General features: G+C 35.5%; 1 protein-coding gene across 1 annotated transcript in view; it reads left to right on the top strand.

Annotated features, from left to right (window-relative positions):
- Positions 1-16,443, top strand: part of LOC123769848 (piezo-type mechanosensitive ion channel component) — a 113,792-nt gene that overhangs the window by 55,455 nt on the left and 41,894 nt on the right. The window contains 11 exon segments of the mRNA XM_069301244.1: positions 477-653; positions 960-1,074; positions 1,983-2,173; positions 3,606-3,807; positions 4,638-4,730; positions 5,568-5,730; positions 9,403-9,588; positions 10,741-10,837; positions 10,839-10,917; positions 12,067-12,223; positions 13,667-13,830. Coding sequence (XP_069157345.1) covers positions 477-653; positions 960-1,074; positions 1,983-2,173; positions 3,606-3,807; positions 4,638-4,730; positions 5,568-5,730; positions 9,403-9,588; positions 10,741-10,837; positions 10,839-10,917; positions 12,067-12,223; positions 13,667-13,830 — 1,624 coding nt within the window.

The following is a 16,443-nucleotide window of genomic DNA, read 5'->3' as shown; positions in this document are numbered from 1 at the left end:
TCCAGCATCATGAGATATACTTTATTTAAAATTCCACTTAGTTCAAGCTGTTTAATCGGGGATGGGTGCTGCACTCGTCTTATTGTGCTTAAAGGGGAGTGAGCTCTAACTCCTCAACCCAGCCTTTTATTCATTAATTAACTGGTGTACCTACCCTTATGTCTTTATTTCCTCAGCTTGTGTATTTTGTGTGTGTGTGTGTACATGCAGGGCACATTGTCCAGCTTGCATCATTGCTAATGAATACAATTTATTATAGAGGCTGTTTTAGCTTAAATGTGCTCATCTGTGTGTATAGGGACTGAACTCTACCTCCTCATCCCCGTATTTGAAGTTTAAAGCAGTTTAATGTGAACGTTGCATATGTTCATATCTTGGTCGTTGTGGTGTGGAATAGCTATATATGTTTCATGTTATACTGCACAGTTGCCCTACCATATAGACTATAGAATAGTTATAGACGATATACTTTTCAGGTTTGTGCTCTTCACTGGGCCTTTGCTGTGCTTGCCACAGTAGCAGTGCCATGCCCCGAGAGGATTCAGATTGGTATTTGCCGCACCTGTGTCGTCCTGTCCTCTCTTCTCCTTATTGTCAGGATGATATACCAGATTGATTACATAGATCCCGAAGGATGGGCTGCCAACTGTTCAGTAAGTTATAATCAATGGTTTTACTTTTTGAAACAATATTAAATTATAATTTCTTTATGTATAGATGAATTGTGCACTTGATGCATTATTGTGGTATTTGAACACCATTTATTATCAATATTTGCCATTTATAATTTTGGGTCTTGAGTTTTAATTTAATATTACTGTATTGTGTATTTTCATATATTTTGACCCTGAACAATCTTTTTATTCATTTATGATAATGAATTATATCAACATGTTTAACAATTGTGATACAAAATTCATAGTTTATATTAAGTTTTATGCCTTCATCTAATTTATGAGCTGCATGATAACCTCACGCGGACGCCTTATCCCCTGAATGAGACGGCAAACAATGCAGCATGGCTGGGCCTTAGCAAGGTTCCTAGTCTATCAAAGTATCTTAAAGGCTACATAGGTAAGTTATCATAAACTTCAGTACAGTTGTGTGTGTGTGTGTGTGTGTGTGTGTGTGTGTGTGTGTGTGTGTTGTAGTACAAATGGAGGTGGACACAGAACATGTTCAGCTGAATAACCAGCCAAAATGCTTTGTGTATTAGTAACTTTATTAAATGTACATATTCTTTAACAATTATTTAATCACAGTACAGTATCATCATGAGTGTATTTTTAAATAAAAATTATTACCAATATTTTTATTTTTAAAGACACTTCATTATTCCCAGTGTCATTATATTTTTCATTCTGTTGATAGTGCACACCGAGACATACAGCTACCGTAAAAAGTCTCCTACAATAGGTTTCCTGTCTGATGATGAACTCTAATTTTGCACTGTATATGAAAATTCAATTAGAGATAAGTGGAAAAGAGCTTTGTATAAAGTACTACTGTATATCACTAGTGAAAGCTAAGCATGTTTCCCTACACTCACTGCCTCTATTCACCTAGCTGTAAATACTGTAAGTACTTGGTTGTTAGTCGACTGTTGTAGGTTACTAGGCAACTGACAACACTTGCCTAACTCTTGGGTACCTACTTACTACTCGGAGACTTTAGATAAAGGTAAATGTGCTAAGATGTTTCCATCTTGCCACAGGAATCAAACCCGTGATTTTTCCGTTGTGAAGTGACTGCTCTGACCACTACATACTGGGGGTGCAAAATAAATATGCTGCTGCTTGCAGCAATGCTCTGTCAACATGCACACACACAATTTTGCCTATAAATATTTACATTCTTTGCCCTTTAAATTTTTATCATACTTCAGTAAGTGATTGATAATGTACTTTAAGTATCAGTAAGTACTGATAGGGAAGTGTTTTATGTCCTTGGAGTAAGATAACTACACGAATTGTGCTGTGCAGGTATCATCGTTGTGATAACAGTGCAAGCGGTGGTTGTCATCAGGCAAGAGTATCAGCGTAAACTGACCGGACTTCCACCTCCACCACCTGGTGTTCTTTTCTCAAACATCACAAGAGCGGTGGCTGATGATGGTATTTCAGAGTGCACAAAGTTTCTCCTAAACTATGGTTTCTACAAGTTTGGTGTTGAGGTAAGGGCTTGTTATTAAATCATGTACTAATTTTGGCTTAATTCTTAAGTGTTCTAATTATCTTGTATAGAATCTTGAAAGATTAATTTTGTCTTGTATTTGTTCAAGTACATTTGCTAAATTATTTCCATCCTCATTCTTTTTAGGCACTCTTTACAAATAGATAAATGACTTGGGCATAGGAATAAACATCAAGAATGGAAAGTTTGCTGATGACAGTCTGATGGAAGGGTAAATAAATTCGGATAAGGAATCGACATGTTTATAGGACAACTTGTAACTTTTAACTAATAATTTCGATGAGTGACTGGCAGATGCAGTTTGTTTACAAATATATGGCTCTTAGCCTAGAATATAATAATAGCTACAGATTATCAGCTGAACAGTTATAAGATTATCAAATCTGAATGCAGAAACATCTGGGAGTTATGATTAATAGGGATCACAGGCCAAAAAATCTGTGTGTATAGAGGATACCAAAATCAATATCCAAGTGTTACAGTATTGGTAGTAATGTAATTAAACATATAATGTTCTTCACCATTGTTATGCCTCTGGGAAGAGTATTTTAGAATGCTGCGCATAAAATTCACTTGAAGGAGGAGAGGTAATATCAAGATTAGCTTCCTTATGAAGAGATTAATTATCTTCACATTCTCTAGAATGGCAGCTAGTACTTGGGAACATGATTAAAGTATACAAATGTGTGTAAGGGTATAACAAGGGAAATATTAATAGGGTTCTAAATATATCAAAACACAATTAATACAAAACAATGGACATCGATTTTTAGAGTTTAGATTCAGAAAAGATGTAACAGAAACAAGGAGTAACAGTTTCAAGCTCAACAAGCCACAATGTAGGACTGAGAACAGGAGATGCTTTTTTACTCTCAGGGTTATTAACCCAAGGAACCGCCTACCCCCGAAGCCATAAATGCCAAAACTGTGTTGTTTTAAAATATACCTGGAAGAGATCAAGGCAAATGGGGGGGGGGGAGACCTTCGACAAGCCGCTGGCTTCCTGTACTTGTCGAGGCCACTAGGGATAGTGGCCCTGGGGTAAATCAGGTAAACTGGGCAAGATCTGGGTAAATATAGATACCCAACTCCCACATTTGAAAATGAAGAACAGGTGATGTTTCGGTCCGTTAAGCTCGGACTGAAACATTTTCGGTCCAAGCCTAACTCGGACCTTTTTCAAATGTGGGGGTTGGGTGTCAACTCTTCAGCCACGTATTGTGACTATCACCTGGGTAAATATTGATTTGAAAATAGGGTTGTAGATTTATGAAAGATACTGCTAAATTGTTTCTCGTGTTGACTTGATATATATATGTGAGTGGCCTCACTTAGGCCAATAGGCATTCTGCAGTTTCCTATATTCTTATGTTCTAAAAAAAATATATAGAATTTTCTTTTAATTCTCCTAGGTTTGCCTAATGAGCCTAGTGGCTGTAATTGGCACGCGGTTGGACGTCTACTCGCTCATTTATGCCGGGTGGCTCTGCTACTTTTACAATCGACAGAGGAAGGACATTGCACGTGTTTGGAAGGCTTTTGTCATTTTTATTACTGTATTGATACCCATTCAGTATCTTATGTGTGTTGGGATCCCACCTGGTATTTGCACAGGTGAGAAAAAAGCCTAATTTTAATCAGATTATTTCATATAATATTTTGTTCATTTGTTGTATATAATGATTTGTACATATATTTGTCCAGCTTTGTTTATGTACTATAGCATAGACTTTTCCTTTAGTACTTACAGCCAAAGAATAGCTATACAGGTATTATATTTTCTGGTAGATGTAAAGCTAAATAATAAGTGTTCTTGTTATACCCACCACACATGGAGAATGTGTTCTCCTTATCAAGTATGTTTAATCTGAGGGCCATTAGTGTTAGTGACCCTCAGGTAAAATGTGTTAGGTCTTTGACCTCATTATCTTGGGTATTGACCTTAGTGCACATTACTTGCACTCCTCGTAGCATGCTTACTTACGTTAAAATCATTATCAGAGCTCTACAACCTTTATTACCACACACATCAACTTACATTGTTAGACAATTAATGTAATAAAAGTACTTACATAATAAAGTGCCGTAGTAAAACACCCATGTACTGTACTGGAGATGTGAAAAATGACGACCTTGTGATCTGTCATGGGTAATTATGGCAGTTATTGTTGCATAATGATCTGGAAGGGTTTAATGTCAACATGTTTGCTCCATTGTGTAGGTTTCCTGTAGATCTCAGTCATGAGTTTGTCATTGTTCCTAATACAAAATTATAATTGCCTTACAAAACAGGATAATACAAATCCTGTTTTCACAAATCCATCTTAAACTGAACTTAATTAATTTGTGCCAGTACCAACAAAGCTAACTGCTATGTTTCCTGTTAATATTAATGCAAATCTGACATACTATAGGTTATGATACTTGTGTTTTACAATCTTCAGACTATCCATGGGTTGGTGAAATGAACGCAGAGCTACGCGAGTGGCTCTTCTTCCCAGACTTTGTCAAGGCACCCGAGTCTTACAAGATTGTCAGTAAGTTGAACTTTTGATTTGATTTGGTTAACAGAATGTTGTCTTCTGCAACCATTTATGATTCTAATGAATGGATCTTATTGTAGAGAAAAAGCTAATTATTCTACAATACTCTGGAAGTGCTTTATACATTGACTCAGTTTATTTTTCTTAAATAGAAAGAAAAAGTATTATGATAATCATCCAGCTTTAGAAGTATCTTGTTCACCCTTACCTGCACTATTGTATTAAAGAATGAAAATAAATCTGTTAAACGATTTTGTTACTGAAACAGGTTCAGTAGTGTTACCAGAATGATCTCTGGACTTGGTCATCTTGCATGTCAGAATAAACAGATGTGTACATGTGTGAGGTAGGGTAATTTAAGATGCCAAACAAGTCAGATAACATGATCCCTAGCCACATTTTCAAGATATCTGATGTGTGTTTGTGTGTGTGTGCAAGAGTAATCACCAAAGTGTAGTTACAAGATAAGAGGTATGCTCGTGATGTCCTGTCTCCTCTTTAATCCGTGATATAACATTGAAACTGTTGATGGTTATGGCATCCACCACTTCTCCCTTAAGTTGTTCCAACTGTCCCCAGATCTGTTTGCAAAAGAGAACCTCTGTTTTTCTGCTCTTTTGTTTACTTTGCTGAAATCCAAGGCCTATGTCTGTACAGATACTTGCATGTGTGTATTTGTACACATATGTGTAAAGAACAAATTATACATTAAAACACACTTCCACTTTTTAGGACAATGATTACTGTAAAATACTGTTCAAGACTGTGCAATTATTAATGCTAACACTTATTGTGTTATATCATAACACTAATGCATATTATCTCTTTCAGCTGATTTCTGCCTCCTGATATTTGCCGTTTGCCAGCAGCGTGTCTTTGAGATTGAGTTTGCAGATGGCGCAGAATCATACGAGGGTGGCAGTAATCGGGAGATTGTTCATGAAGATCTAGCTTCCCTGGTTAACCCCATTCCTGATTTTGTCACTTACTCCAGGTGGGCTATGCTGCTGTCCATTGGAAACTATTTTACGTCGGGTTGGTGTTTTGTAAAGTACTGTATATTATTAAGACAGTCCGAGTGTGAGTACATTCTTCTTTAGTATGTCTGACTTTATGAAAGACAAACATCAACTATCCTGTCTTACTTTGAAATATTTTTCTTTTCCCATTATGGAACATACTTCTATTAATGCATCCTTAATGTAGAGGGCAACCACACTGTTACCTGTGCTTTCAGTTGCACTGAAAACACACTAATGCTAGTGCATATAACATGCAGGCCAGCCACGCCCGTAGTCTGTTTATACAACCACATATGAAAAGATTGTTCTGTGGTATTAATATTTTATCATAATAGTACAGATGGGGTGACTACTTATTACAGTTACCAGTAATAGTGTGTGAGTAACAGTGAAAGTTGCAAGTATTGCAGTTGTCTTGGAGAAGTCAATAATGAAATAGTAAACTTCGTTAGCTGTTACACCGAAAAGACCTTATTTTACACACACTCCTTCCCATAACCACTATCATGCTGGAGTTTAATATGATATTTTCATATTAAACTTTTTTTTGTTTAACATTATTAATTCCTCTGATTCTTAATTCCTACAACTGCATTGCCATTTTCTGCAGTGAGAGCCAATGTATATACAATGTGTGTGTATATGTAGTGTGATTTTATATATACAGTATATGTAATGTGTGTGTTAGTAATGTGTGTATATATGTAACATGTTTAAAGAAAGTACAGTATGTAATATGTATAGCGAAAGATAATTTTGTTTTTTATATAATTTTATTTATATTTTGCAAAAGTTATTGTTAAAATATCCCTTCAATATTATTCAAGGCTTAAAGGAGTTTACATTATTTTCAAATTATGAAATATAACTAAATTTAAAAATAAAACATTTTTGATCAAATGGATTCTTATGATAAAATTGGGATCCACATATGTGAGAAACTTATAGTTTGAACAATATAAGATAAATGAATCATTGGAAGACTAATGGTCATACAAGTGAATGCTCCTCTCAGTCTTAATGTGCAGTTCTGTTGATATTTCATGATTCCTCTGTTTTAGGAAAACTGGTGGCAAGAAGTAAGTACACACTAAACTTTTCCATTACAGTACAGTATGCTCAGTTGGTTTGCCATACATGCATCGTGCCAGTTAAATATTCCCTGTAGTGATGTTTTTTGCCTGTCGTGATATGAGACTCCTCAAGGCAAAGTCGTACTAATCACTGGAATTGCAGATATTTGAATACATGGGACTGTAATCCTGACCATAACATTTGCATGGTGAATGATAGCTAGTAAGAGTGAATTCTGTTGTGGGAAGCAATATAAATTGTAGCATGAGTTTTGCTTATTAGATTTACAAAAAAAAAAAAAAAAAATGGGACATACAACAGTGATGGAGTCACCATTCTAGCAAAGCCATGAATGTGCATACATTTTGAACAATTCTTAATGCTAACAAATTTGACTTAGGTTTGCATTGAAAATCCATTGTGATTTGCAAGAGCCAAGTTCTTTACCCTTAGTTTAAGGATCAATATTGTAAATCCATGAAAATTGCAACTTCCCCACAGTGATTACATAGTTCTTAATTTGAAATTTTGACAATAAAGGCATATTAAGTTAGAACTAGTTCTTAATATGCTTTCAACAGACCTAATCCCTTCCTTACTGGTATGTCAAACATTATCCACCTCCCACTGCTCGCATGCCATAAGATACAACCTCATTCTGTTATAGCACATAACACTCTTTGTAAGATTATGGTTGGTATATTCTTCTCTAGCAAGTTACTGCTGTGTATATTCATGGGATCTTATTATTCATCTATATATCATGCACTCTTTCCTAACAGTTTTATCTTGTGTTCTACTTGTTATATACACTTGTTATATATCAGTATTTGTCATTTTTTCTAAGTCTAGACCTACCAATAAGTCCTTCTATTGTGACACAGTTCAAAAGTAATCATAAGCTTATTCATTTACGATTGTCCAATGAATACAAGACGTGGGTATTTCCGTAGTTTCACCCAGCATCCTTTCCTGTTGAACCCTCCACTGACTGGCCTCTGCCCACTCTTCTGCTATAGTGATGCATAGCAGAAAGTATAGCCTTTACTATGAAAAATGCAGACGATTATATGTTGTGTAGCTTTTATTATATTATTATTCATATTCAACTTTCCTATAGTGAATGGAGTTATAATTTTTAAACTTCTAAGCACATTATAGTTTACTGTAAACACAAGAATAATTTATAATTCGGAGCCTTAACCTCCAGCATCCACTCAATTGTTCTTCCAGAGAAAAATTTCATTGCTCATGATCTATAATAACTTCCTTGGCTGTGTCTTTCTGTAGCATCCATTACTTTCAGTAGGTAATGAGCCATATGCAAGAGTCTGGTTAACTTCGTTAATAACAGGGAATTGAATGCATGTCAATACTTTCATTCTGCACTCTTATCTTCACTGCTATTTTTCCACAAAACTTTCAGTAAGCCTATGGCTTGAGAACACACAAGTAATACTATTTAGTAAGGGTTTAAAAAGGTATTGTTCTCTTGTACACAACCTACTGTAACACATCATTTTTTTAGGTCATCGGAAATTCAATCTAGGGCTTCAAAAGTATGAGCTGTTGTCTAATGAAGTGAATGAAATGTTATTATCCATGCTATTGTGGATTGCACGTCATGCTTTTATTGCTATTCTGAACTCTGTTCCTTTCCACAATGGGTTTGTAAAGCTGGCATGTTCACATACGAAACATTTTAATATAAGCTAAGTGAAAAGTTGATGAGACTTGAATCATAAAAAAATGCTTTATTACTTAAAAAAAAGGAATCTAAAATTACCACATTAAGCCTTAGCAATAATACAAGAGGGATGTATTCCAAGAAAGCCCATACACAGGTGTATTCATGTATTACACATTTTAGACTAAAATAGTAAAATAGAGATGGGTTTCATGGACCTCCAAATGTCCATTTTTCTTTGGAATTCCATTTGCTTGTCTCATAAGGTGGTAATTTACCTCATGGTTATGTTTAGGCAAGATCACTTACCTCATAGGTTAATGTTTGGCAAGATCACTTACCTCATGGTTATGTTTGGCAAGATCACTTACCTCATGGTTATGTTTGGCAAGATCACTTACCACATTGTTAGGTTTGGCAAGATCACTTACCATCATTGTTAGGTTTGGCAAGATCTCCTCCTTGATGCTTATATATAAAGAGAAAATATTCCCTGAACATATTTCACAGAGAACATTCAGTACATTGTTTTGTATCTCCATAAATATTAGGATCTAAGAAATGCTATTCTTGAAATAATTTTGTTCCATATTCAAAATAGAAATTATTCTGATTTTCCTGATGTATAATTCTTACTGTGACTTTTGGAACTAACTATTGTAAAAGTTATAATTTCCCGATATCTTGTAATTTTATATTACATATTCCCGTATTCATTCGGTACATTTATTTCTGTTTATCTGTTCCGATTTACACTACATATATTTATACTGTACATCATCTATTTATAATAAAAAAACTGGTGAAATTTTAGCATAGAAGTTGTAAATTTTTCTTCCCAGACATACAGTACTGTATATGTAAGCTCCATAATTTTTTGCAGGAACTATTTGGACATGGTTAAGGTAGTGATTTTCTTCACATCTTACTGGGTGACTCTGGCCGTCATGTTCCTTGGAGGTACCAACCGTGTTACTCTCTTCGCCATGGGTTATGTTCTTGGAGCTTTCATCTTCTTGTGGCAAGGGAATGAGTTCTATCTTCGACCACTCTCTACCATTCTCAGATTGTAAGTCTGCTAGACCATCTCTAATGCTTTGTGATGAGTTAGTGGTTCTGTGTAAGGCCCCCTCAATAGATCCTCAACTCGTTTGTGAGTTTACCTGGATTTACCCATGGGCCAACATGCAACTAATGACCTCGACAGGAAGGTGGATTGTCAAAACCACTTTGGATGATACTGACTTCATGCCAGGCTTTGAGTGCAACCCATCCTCTCGAATAATTGCATTGCAGTTTGACTTCAAAATCCACAACAGACAAAATATGATGTATTATAAGTCATAGCGGCTCACAAGAGTTCATGTTTTCTTAGTGGGGGGGGGTGGTTGGTTAGGTAAGGGTTAGTTAATTCGGCGCATCATTTCCTGTCTGTCTGTGACATCTCGAGAGGACAGGCTGTGTGACCTTGTACCAATAAAGACTAGCATTTTTATGAATTGGGGAAGGGGGGTAGAGGGAGTGAAGAACTCGAGGGTACACATTTTGTCTCCCTCTTATTCAAGACTTGGTTACCATTACCAGCACTATAAAAATAATAGTGACTGGATAGCTGACAAAGATTTTAATTTTTATTATATATACAACACATTATAAAAAAAACACAGCTCAATATTGGGTTATATTTTGTAATAAAATGTCAAATTTCCTGGTAAGTAAACATCTTTGTAATTTACAAGGATATTCTATGCTTTGGAAACACTTATGATGGGTTGATATTGAGATGCTTACTTCTCAAGCAAGCATCATATTAGAGAATGCTAATTTCATTCAAATTTCATATTAGAGAATGGAGACTAAAATAGTTTAGGATCTCTCATAAAAAGTAATAAATAAATGTGTAAAGTATGTACAAGAACTGTTGTGCAGTATAATATTGTAATAATTTTGTCCAAAATAATGTTTTTGTTGATAAGCTTATAAGTTCAAATTTTTGTTTCTCAAGGACTATAATAATTATGGTTCATATAAGTACGATAAATGCAGTAATAGGAACAACAATGTAGAACTGTATATTAATTACACTATAGTGTAGGATTGTATATAAAATACAGCATTGTGTATTAATATCAGTAAAATTTTGGGTTAAATGTTAACTACAATATAATGTAGAAATGTGTGTTAACTACAGCATAGTATAGCTTGCTTTGATTTTTGACAGGTGGAATTACTTACTTGGATACAATGTAGGCGTAGTCGTGGTGAAGACATTATTGCAGCTGCTGGGGTGTGTTTTCCTATCACCACTTTCCGAGAACTGTATGCTGGCTTGTTCAGCTCTTCGGTATAGCCTGTGTCAAGAAATTTGGAGATGATTCTGATGATAAGATTGTAGAAGGTGAGTTATAATGAGATAATCTCTCCCTATGTTTTCAGCTGTGATAATTATTCTAGCATTTATATTTGTTACTGTATACAGAATAACATTTGACAATAGTACACCTTCCATAAATTTGTGATATTTTGGCTAATGTTGATTATTGTATTACAGTATATGAATTTTTACTACATACTTTAATGTTAGTATGATAATTTGTGTAATGTTATTAATGATAGGATGTTATCCAGTGTATCCGAAGGAAAGCATCATGAACATTACAGCTAGGTGTGATGTGCTGCCAAAAGACACTACAGGGATGTTCCACAGGATCTTTGGAAAGAGCCCTTGAGGGTTATAAGGTTACTAGGGAGTCAATATCACTCTTGAATTACACATTTTCTGAATTTTTCAGCAAAGCACACATTTTACATGCTAGTCTGTCTTTTCTAGGAAGGATAGAAATGCTCCCGAGATCAAATGTGTGTGCTAATGCTCATCCCTTTCACCATCTTGATAATTATTTGATAAATTGTTCTTTTCTGCTCCATTATGGCCTCATATATACTGTCAGAGTTACAGCCCAAAATGTTACTACAATAACATAACAATGAAACTCTCAATAAATCACAGGTGAAATGCAGTTAAATGGGTTATTGGGAATAAATAAATTGGTGAAGATATATGACTAGCCAAGGGACACGTGGAGTGGACATGTGGTACCCAGTATTGTTGCCATAAGCTCTGCTCATTCAGTACTTGACATGTGGTATTCAAGAGTGCAACGAGAATGGTTAAGGAAGCAAAATTTGTGAAATTTTAGGTCGGATGGCATCTCAGTCGTGTCATCAGACAGTAAAGCAAACAGTAGTGAATGACACAAATGCACGTCATTGGAATGCAAGCATGTTGAGTTACCTGTATTTTATTTCTAGATATATTATTCTAGCAGTTGAAACATAAGGGAATAAAATTGTATTTTTGCTCAAGATAAAGTAAATCTTTGATGAGATACACTTATGCCCTGCTTGCTTTAAAAAATATATATTTAGTATATTCAGTTTAGTATTTTTGTTATAAAATGTATACATGTTACTTAAGAATTATTTCACAAATATTTCATCCATATTAGTGCTGTGCTAAATATTAGAATGTTATGGATTTTTGCAGATTTGGCTGACCAATGTGCAGTTCCTAAGTCAGAAGCAGGGCTCATGTGGGATGGCATCTGCTTCGGATTCCTCTTGATGCAACGGAGATTATTCTCCTCCTTCTACTTCCAGCACCTTGTCACAGAAATGAAGGCTCAGACCAAACTAGCCTCTAGGTAACACCAGCAAAACTTCTATTTTGATTACGGTTAAAGTATAATGGAAACTTTCTTTCAGGGCACTCTTTGGTTTAAAAATAACTAGTGTCTAAATATAAGATGGGATAAGTCAAAATTAAACTTATCTTAATTAAGCATTGCCATTAGAGGTGTGTGTTTTGTGTTTGGTGGTTTATGACTTCTGGTGTTCTTGTTACTTCAAATAGTAATGTCACTATAAACCATCTTTAAGTAACACTTCAACTGTGTTGCCTTAATACTTGTGGATGTACAATTAAATTGTACTTAGTATTAAATGTTTCTATTGTTTTCCTGACTTTCTAACAATATTTCAGATATATAGTATCTATAGCCCCGACACATTACTTGCCTCCCGGAGCTCCCTATATTTGTGGCCACAGAAGTAGTTTCTCAGAGCCTCTTTCATCACACAAACCTTTTACTATCAAGTTTTCTGCCTTCCCCCACCTCCTCATACATGCCCTTTCTCTGATATATTGCTCCATTCTTCCCTTATAAGTTATTCGTGGCCTCCCTCTACCATATGATATCTTATCTCACTTTAGTGCACCCTTCTAGTTAAACTGATTCTTGGCATCCTTCTAACTTGTCCATATCATTAGTGCATTGTGCTTCACCCGCTCCACAGCTCTACATTTCATTACCCTGCCCCTGTCACTCAAACTCTCCTATATTTTATCATTGCTAGACTCCTTCCACATTCTTACACGGCTGCTTTTATGAAGCATACCTTTCATATGCCTACTTTTACCTAAAACTATTGCTTCCTTTTCCAATATTTCCTTTCCCATTTTTCATCTACAGTTAGTCACTGTCTTGCCACTCAATATGGAGTGGAAAGCTTTGGAGATAAGGGGAAGGGAATTTTGGTTATCAAAAGCCTCTCTAGGGCACAGGAGGATCAAAGCATTCAGACTCCATGCCTTTTCAGCCCTGCGACAATGATTGTTATTATTTCCTCAGGGCTACTAATTTCATTAAAGCTTTACTTATTTTGATGCACATATTCTTTTAGGTTTTTTCTTGGTACTGGAATTACTTACTGATCCCCAAGCTTCCTTTGCCTTATAGAAAGTAATGCTAGTTCCACTTGCCTAGTTCCCTGGTACGCTAGTTGCAGGGAACTAGCGAGTGGTCCATCAGAAATGTCATTACATTCAGTGCTTGATTTATTGAAGTCAAGCTTCAGACAAAATATCAACACCCTAATTCAAACTTCAAAAACAAGAAAATATATATACATATAATAGAGTACCCGTACATTGTACATTTTCTTGTGTATTTTACAGCTTCAGGATCTAACTTTAATGCAAAAACTAAAGATAGTGTTCTGTCTTAATTAAAATACAATATTCTTATATGTATAGAGTAAACAAGTTTTAAATGTGGTTTTTAAATTATTGTCTTCTTAACCTAAAGGGGTGCTGAGTTAATAGCAGAATTAATGCAGAAAGAGATAGCCGAGCAGCAGGCAGCAGAGCGGGAAGTTCTTAACAAAATCAAAGAGAAAATGGAGCGAATCAAGGCGTCTCAGCAGCTTGTGCAGAGTCAGCAGACCCGGGAGCCAACAAGCCATTATGAAGGTAAGATTCATACTGGTAACACATTTCACTCGAGAGCCTTCAATTATTCTTCATTTGGAAGAATGATCAGCTTGTATTGCTGCCTGATATACTGTAGTTTAAAATTTATAACTAAGAGCAAATAACTAGTGTAAGAGTGAACTAATACAGTGACACATTAGCTAGTGTAAGACAAACTAACAGTGACATTAGGTAGTACAGATGTGGTGTTTCTAATTGACAGAGTTCCCATGGGCATTTTGTGAACATTGTGTTAACTGGCTGTGGCAGTTAAAATGTATTAAAAGATTATTTTATAAAGTAGTTTTCACAACTATGAAAATTAAATTGAAAGTGTAAGCTATGCAAATTTTAAATTTGTTTTTATTAATAGAAATTATAAAATTCATTGTTACTGTGGGTTATACAATAAAATAAAAATAGATAAAATAAAATGTTTATTCAGGTAAAAGTATATACATACAAGATACAAACAGAATGTTGGATTTCTAGATAGAGCTAGCACATACTATGCCTGTGCCTAAAGCCACTAATATGCACAGCATTTTGGGCAATGAGAAAATAATGAAGTACAGTATTGCCTCATATTGAGTACAACAAAATCGTATATTTTTAAAGTTATGTTTAGGGCCATATCCTGGTTGAAAATGATTTTGTTTAAAGAAGGAATTAGTGTACACAACATTCAGTTGTCCACAGGGGACATGTCAAACCGTTTCTGTAGGGTATTGGTGCTGCAGGGAACATTTCATTTTTTGTAGGGTACTGGTGCTGTAGAGAACATTTCATGCACTGTCTGTAGGGTACTGGTGCTGTAGAGAACATTTCATGCACTGTCTGTAAGGTACTGGTGCTGCAGGGATAATTTCATGCACTGTCTGTAAGGTACTGGTGCTGCAAGAGAACATTTCATGCACTGTAGGGTACTGGTGCTGCAGAGAACATTTCATGCACTGTCTGTAGGGTACTGGTGCTGCAGGGAACATTTCATGCACTGTCTGTAGGGTACTAGTGCTGCAGGGAACATTTCATGCACTGTCTGTAGGGTACTGGTGCTGCAGGGAACATTTCATGCACTGTAGGGTACATTTCATGCACTGTAGGGTACTGGTGCTGCAGGGAACATTTCATGCACTGTCTGTAGGTTACTGGTACTGCAGGGAACATTTCATGCACTGTCTGTAGGGTACTGGTGCTGCAGGGAACATTGCATGCACTGTCTGTAGGGTACTGGTGCTTCAGAGAACATTTCATGCACTGTCTGTAAGGTACTGGTGCTGCAGGGAACATTTTGTGCAATCTCTATAGGACCATAATGGTACTAGGAAGCATTGTAGATCAAAAAAATGTGTGAATGACCACAGGAAGGCCCAATTTATAAAACTGAAAACTCTTCCAATCTTCCCTTAGCATCAGAGACTGACAAATGTTTGAGTTAACAGCTAGTTTACCCACCTGGCCTTTTCCTATTCTGTCAGTACCCTGCAGAAACCACCTTAATTATTCCCTACAGTGATGGTGTTCTGCACAAACCACTTTAAATCTTATTTTATGCCAGTATCCTGCATAGACTGTTTAAAGTGGGTTTCCTCCAGCAGTGGTGCCCTGTAAAGTCTGCTTGAAATGTTCCTTATGACACTGATGCTGAAATCTCGCCATGCCTGACTGCACACTACGTGTACATTTCATATTGAGATATTGGAAATCTGTCCTAGTGAGCAGTTGAGTGAATCACCCAAAAATATAATTTTCATAAACACTCAAAGCATTTTTATTCTAGAAATTGTAATTTTAATTTGTGACTGGTAAATGACAATGTACTTAAAATTTTGAGTGCATAATACAGTGAATCCATATTTTATGTAAAACTTTATAATAGATGTTTTATTTAGATCACGGTTCAGAGGATGTAAGTTACAGCTGAAATACCAATCAATACTGTATTCTGAATATGGTATTGCAGGACTGACACATGCTTACCATGTTTCTATCCGCAATTAATATAACAGAATCGTTTACAGCAGAATCGTGAGTTACTGACAAACAGTTTAGTTTGATGTGTCGTGTTATACATTTTATAATGAAATTAATGTACATTTCTTATGAATGTAATTACTACTTTTAAAAACTCATAGGTGTCAAGTATTATTTAGTTGAGGATTGCAAAGGTATCTATTCTGCATATATGAAGGCAAGTACCTCATAGCATAGTACTTCATGATGTGCCGCATCAAACTTTAGTGTGTCAAATGTGGTGCTGTTTGCTTCGTATAATAATTAATAATAATTAATGCAAGGTTGGTATGTCACCACTGTCATTGTATCTATGGCCTATAAATATTTAATATACAGAGGTATATTCCATACACAGCACATTCTACTCGTGAAGTTTGCTCAGCGAGAGGTTTACTATACTGTATTAAAAATGTAGTTTTATAATTACAGTATTATTAATGTGTAAATGCATTGCAATATCCTTGATATATTATTCTGGAAATTCAATAGCTAGACTATCAGGAATTATTCACTTGAAAATATTTCAAGTGTTCCATCAACAATCTTTAATATTTGAAGGTCATTGAAGCATCTGGATGAGAACATTACTGGGACCCT

Source organism: Procambarus clarkii, chromosome 45, assembly GCF_040958095.1.
Source record: "Procambarus clarkii isolate CNS0578487 chromosome 45, FALCON_Pclarkii_2.0, whole genome shotgun sequence".
NCBI classification, from domain to species: domain Eukaryota; kingdom Metazoa; phylum Arthropoda; class Malacostraca; order Decapoda; family Cambaridae; genus Procambarus; species Procambarus clarkii.
This window is presented reverse-complemented; position numbering and strand designations above follow the sequence as displayed.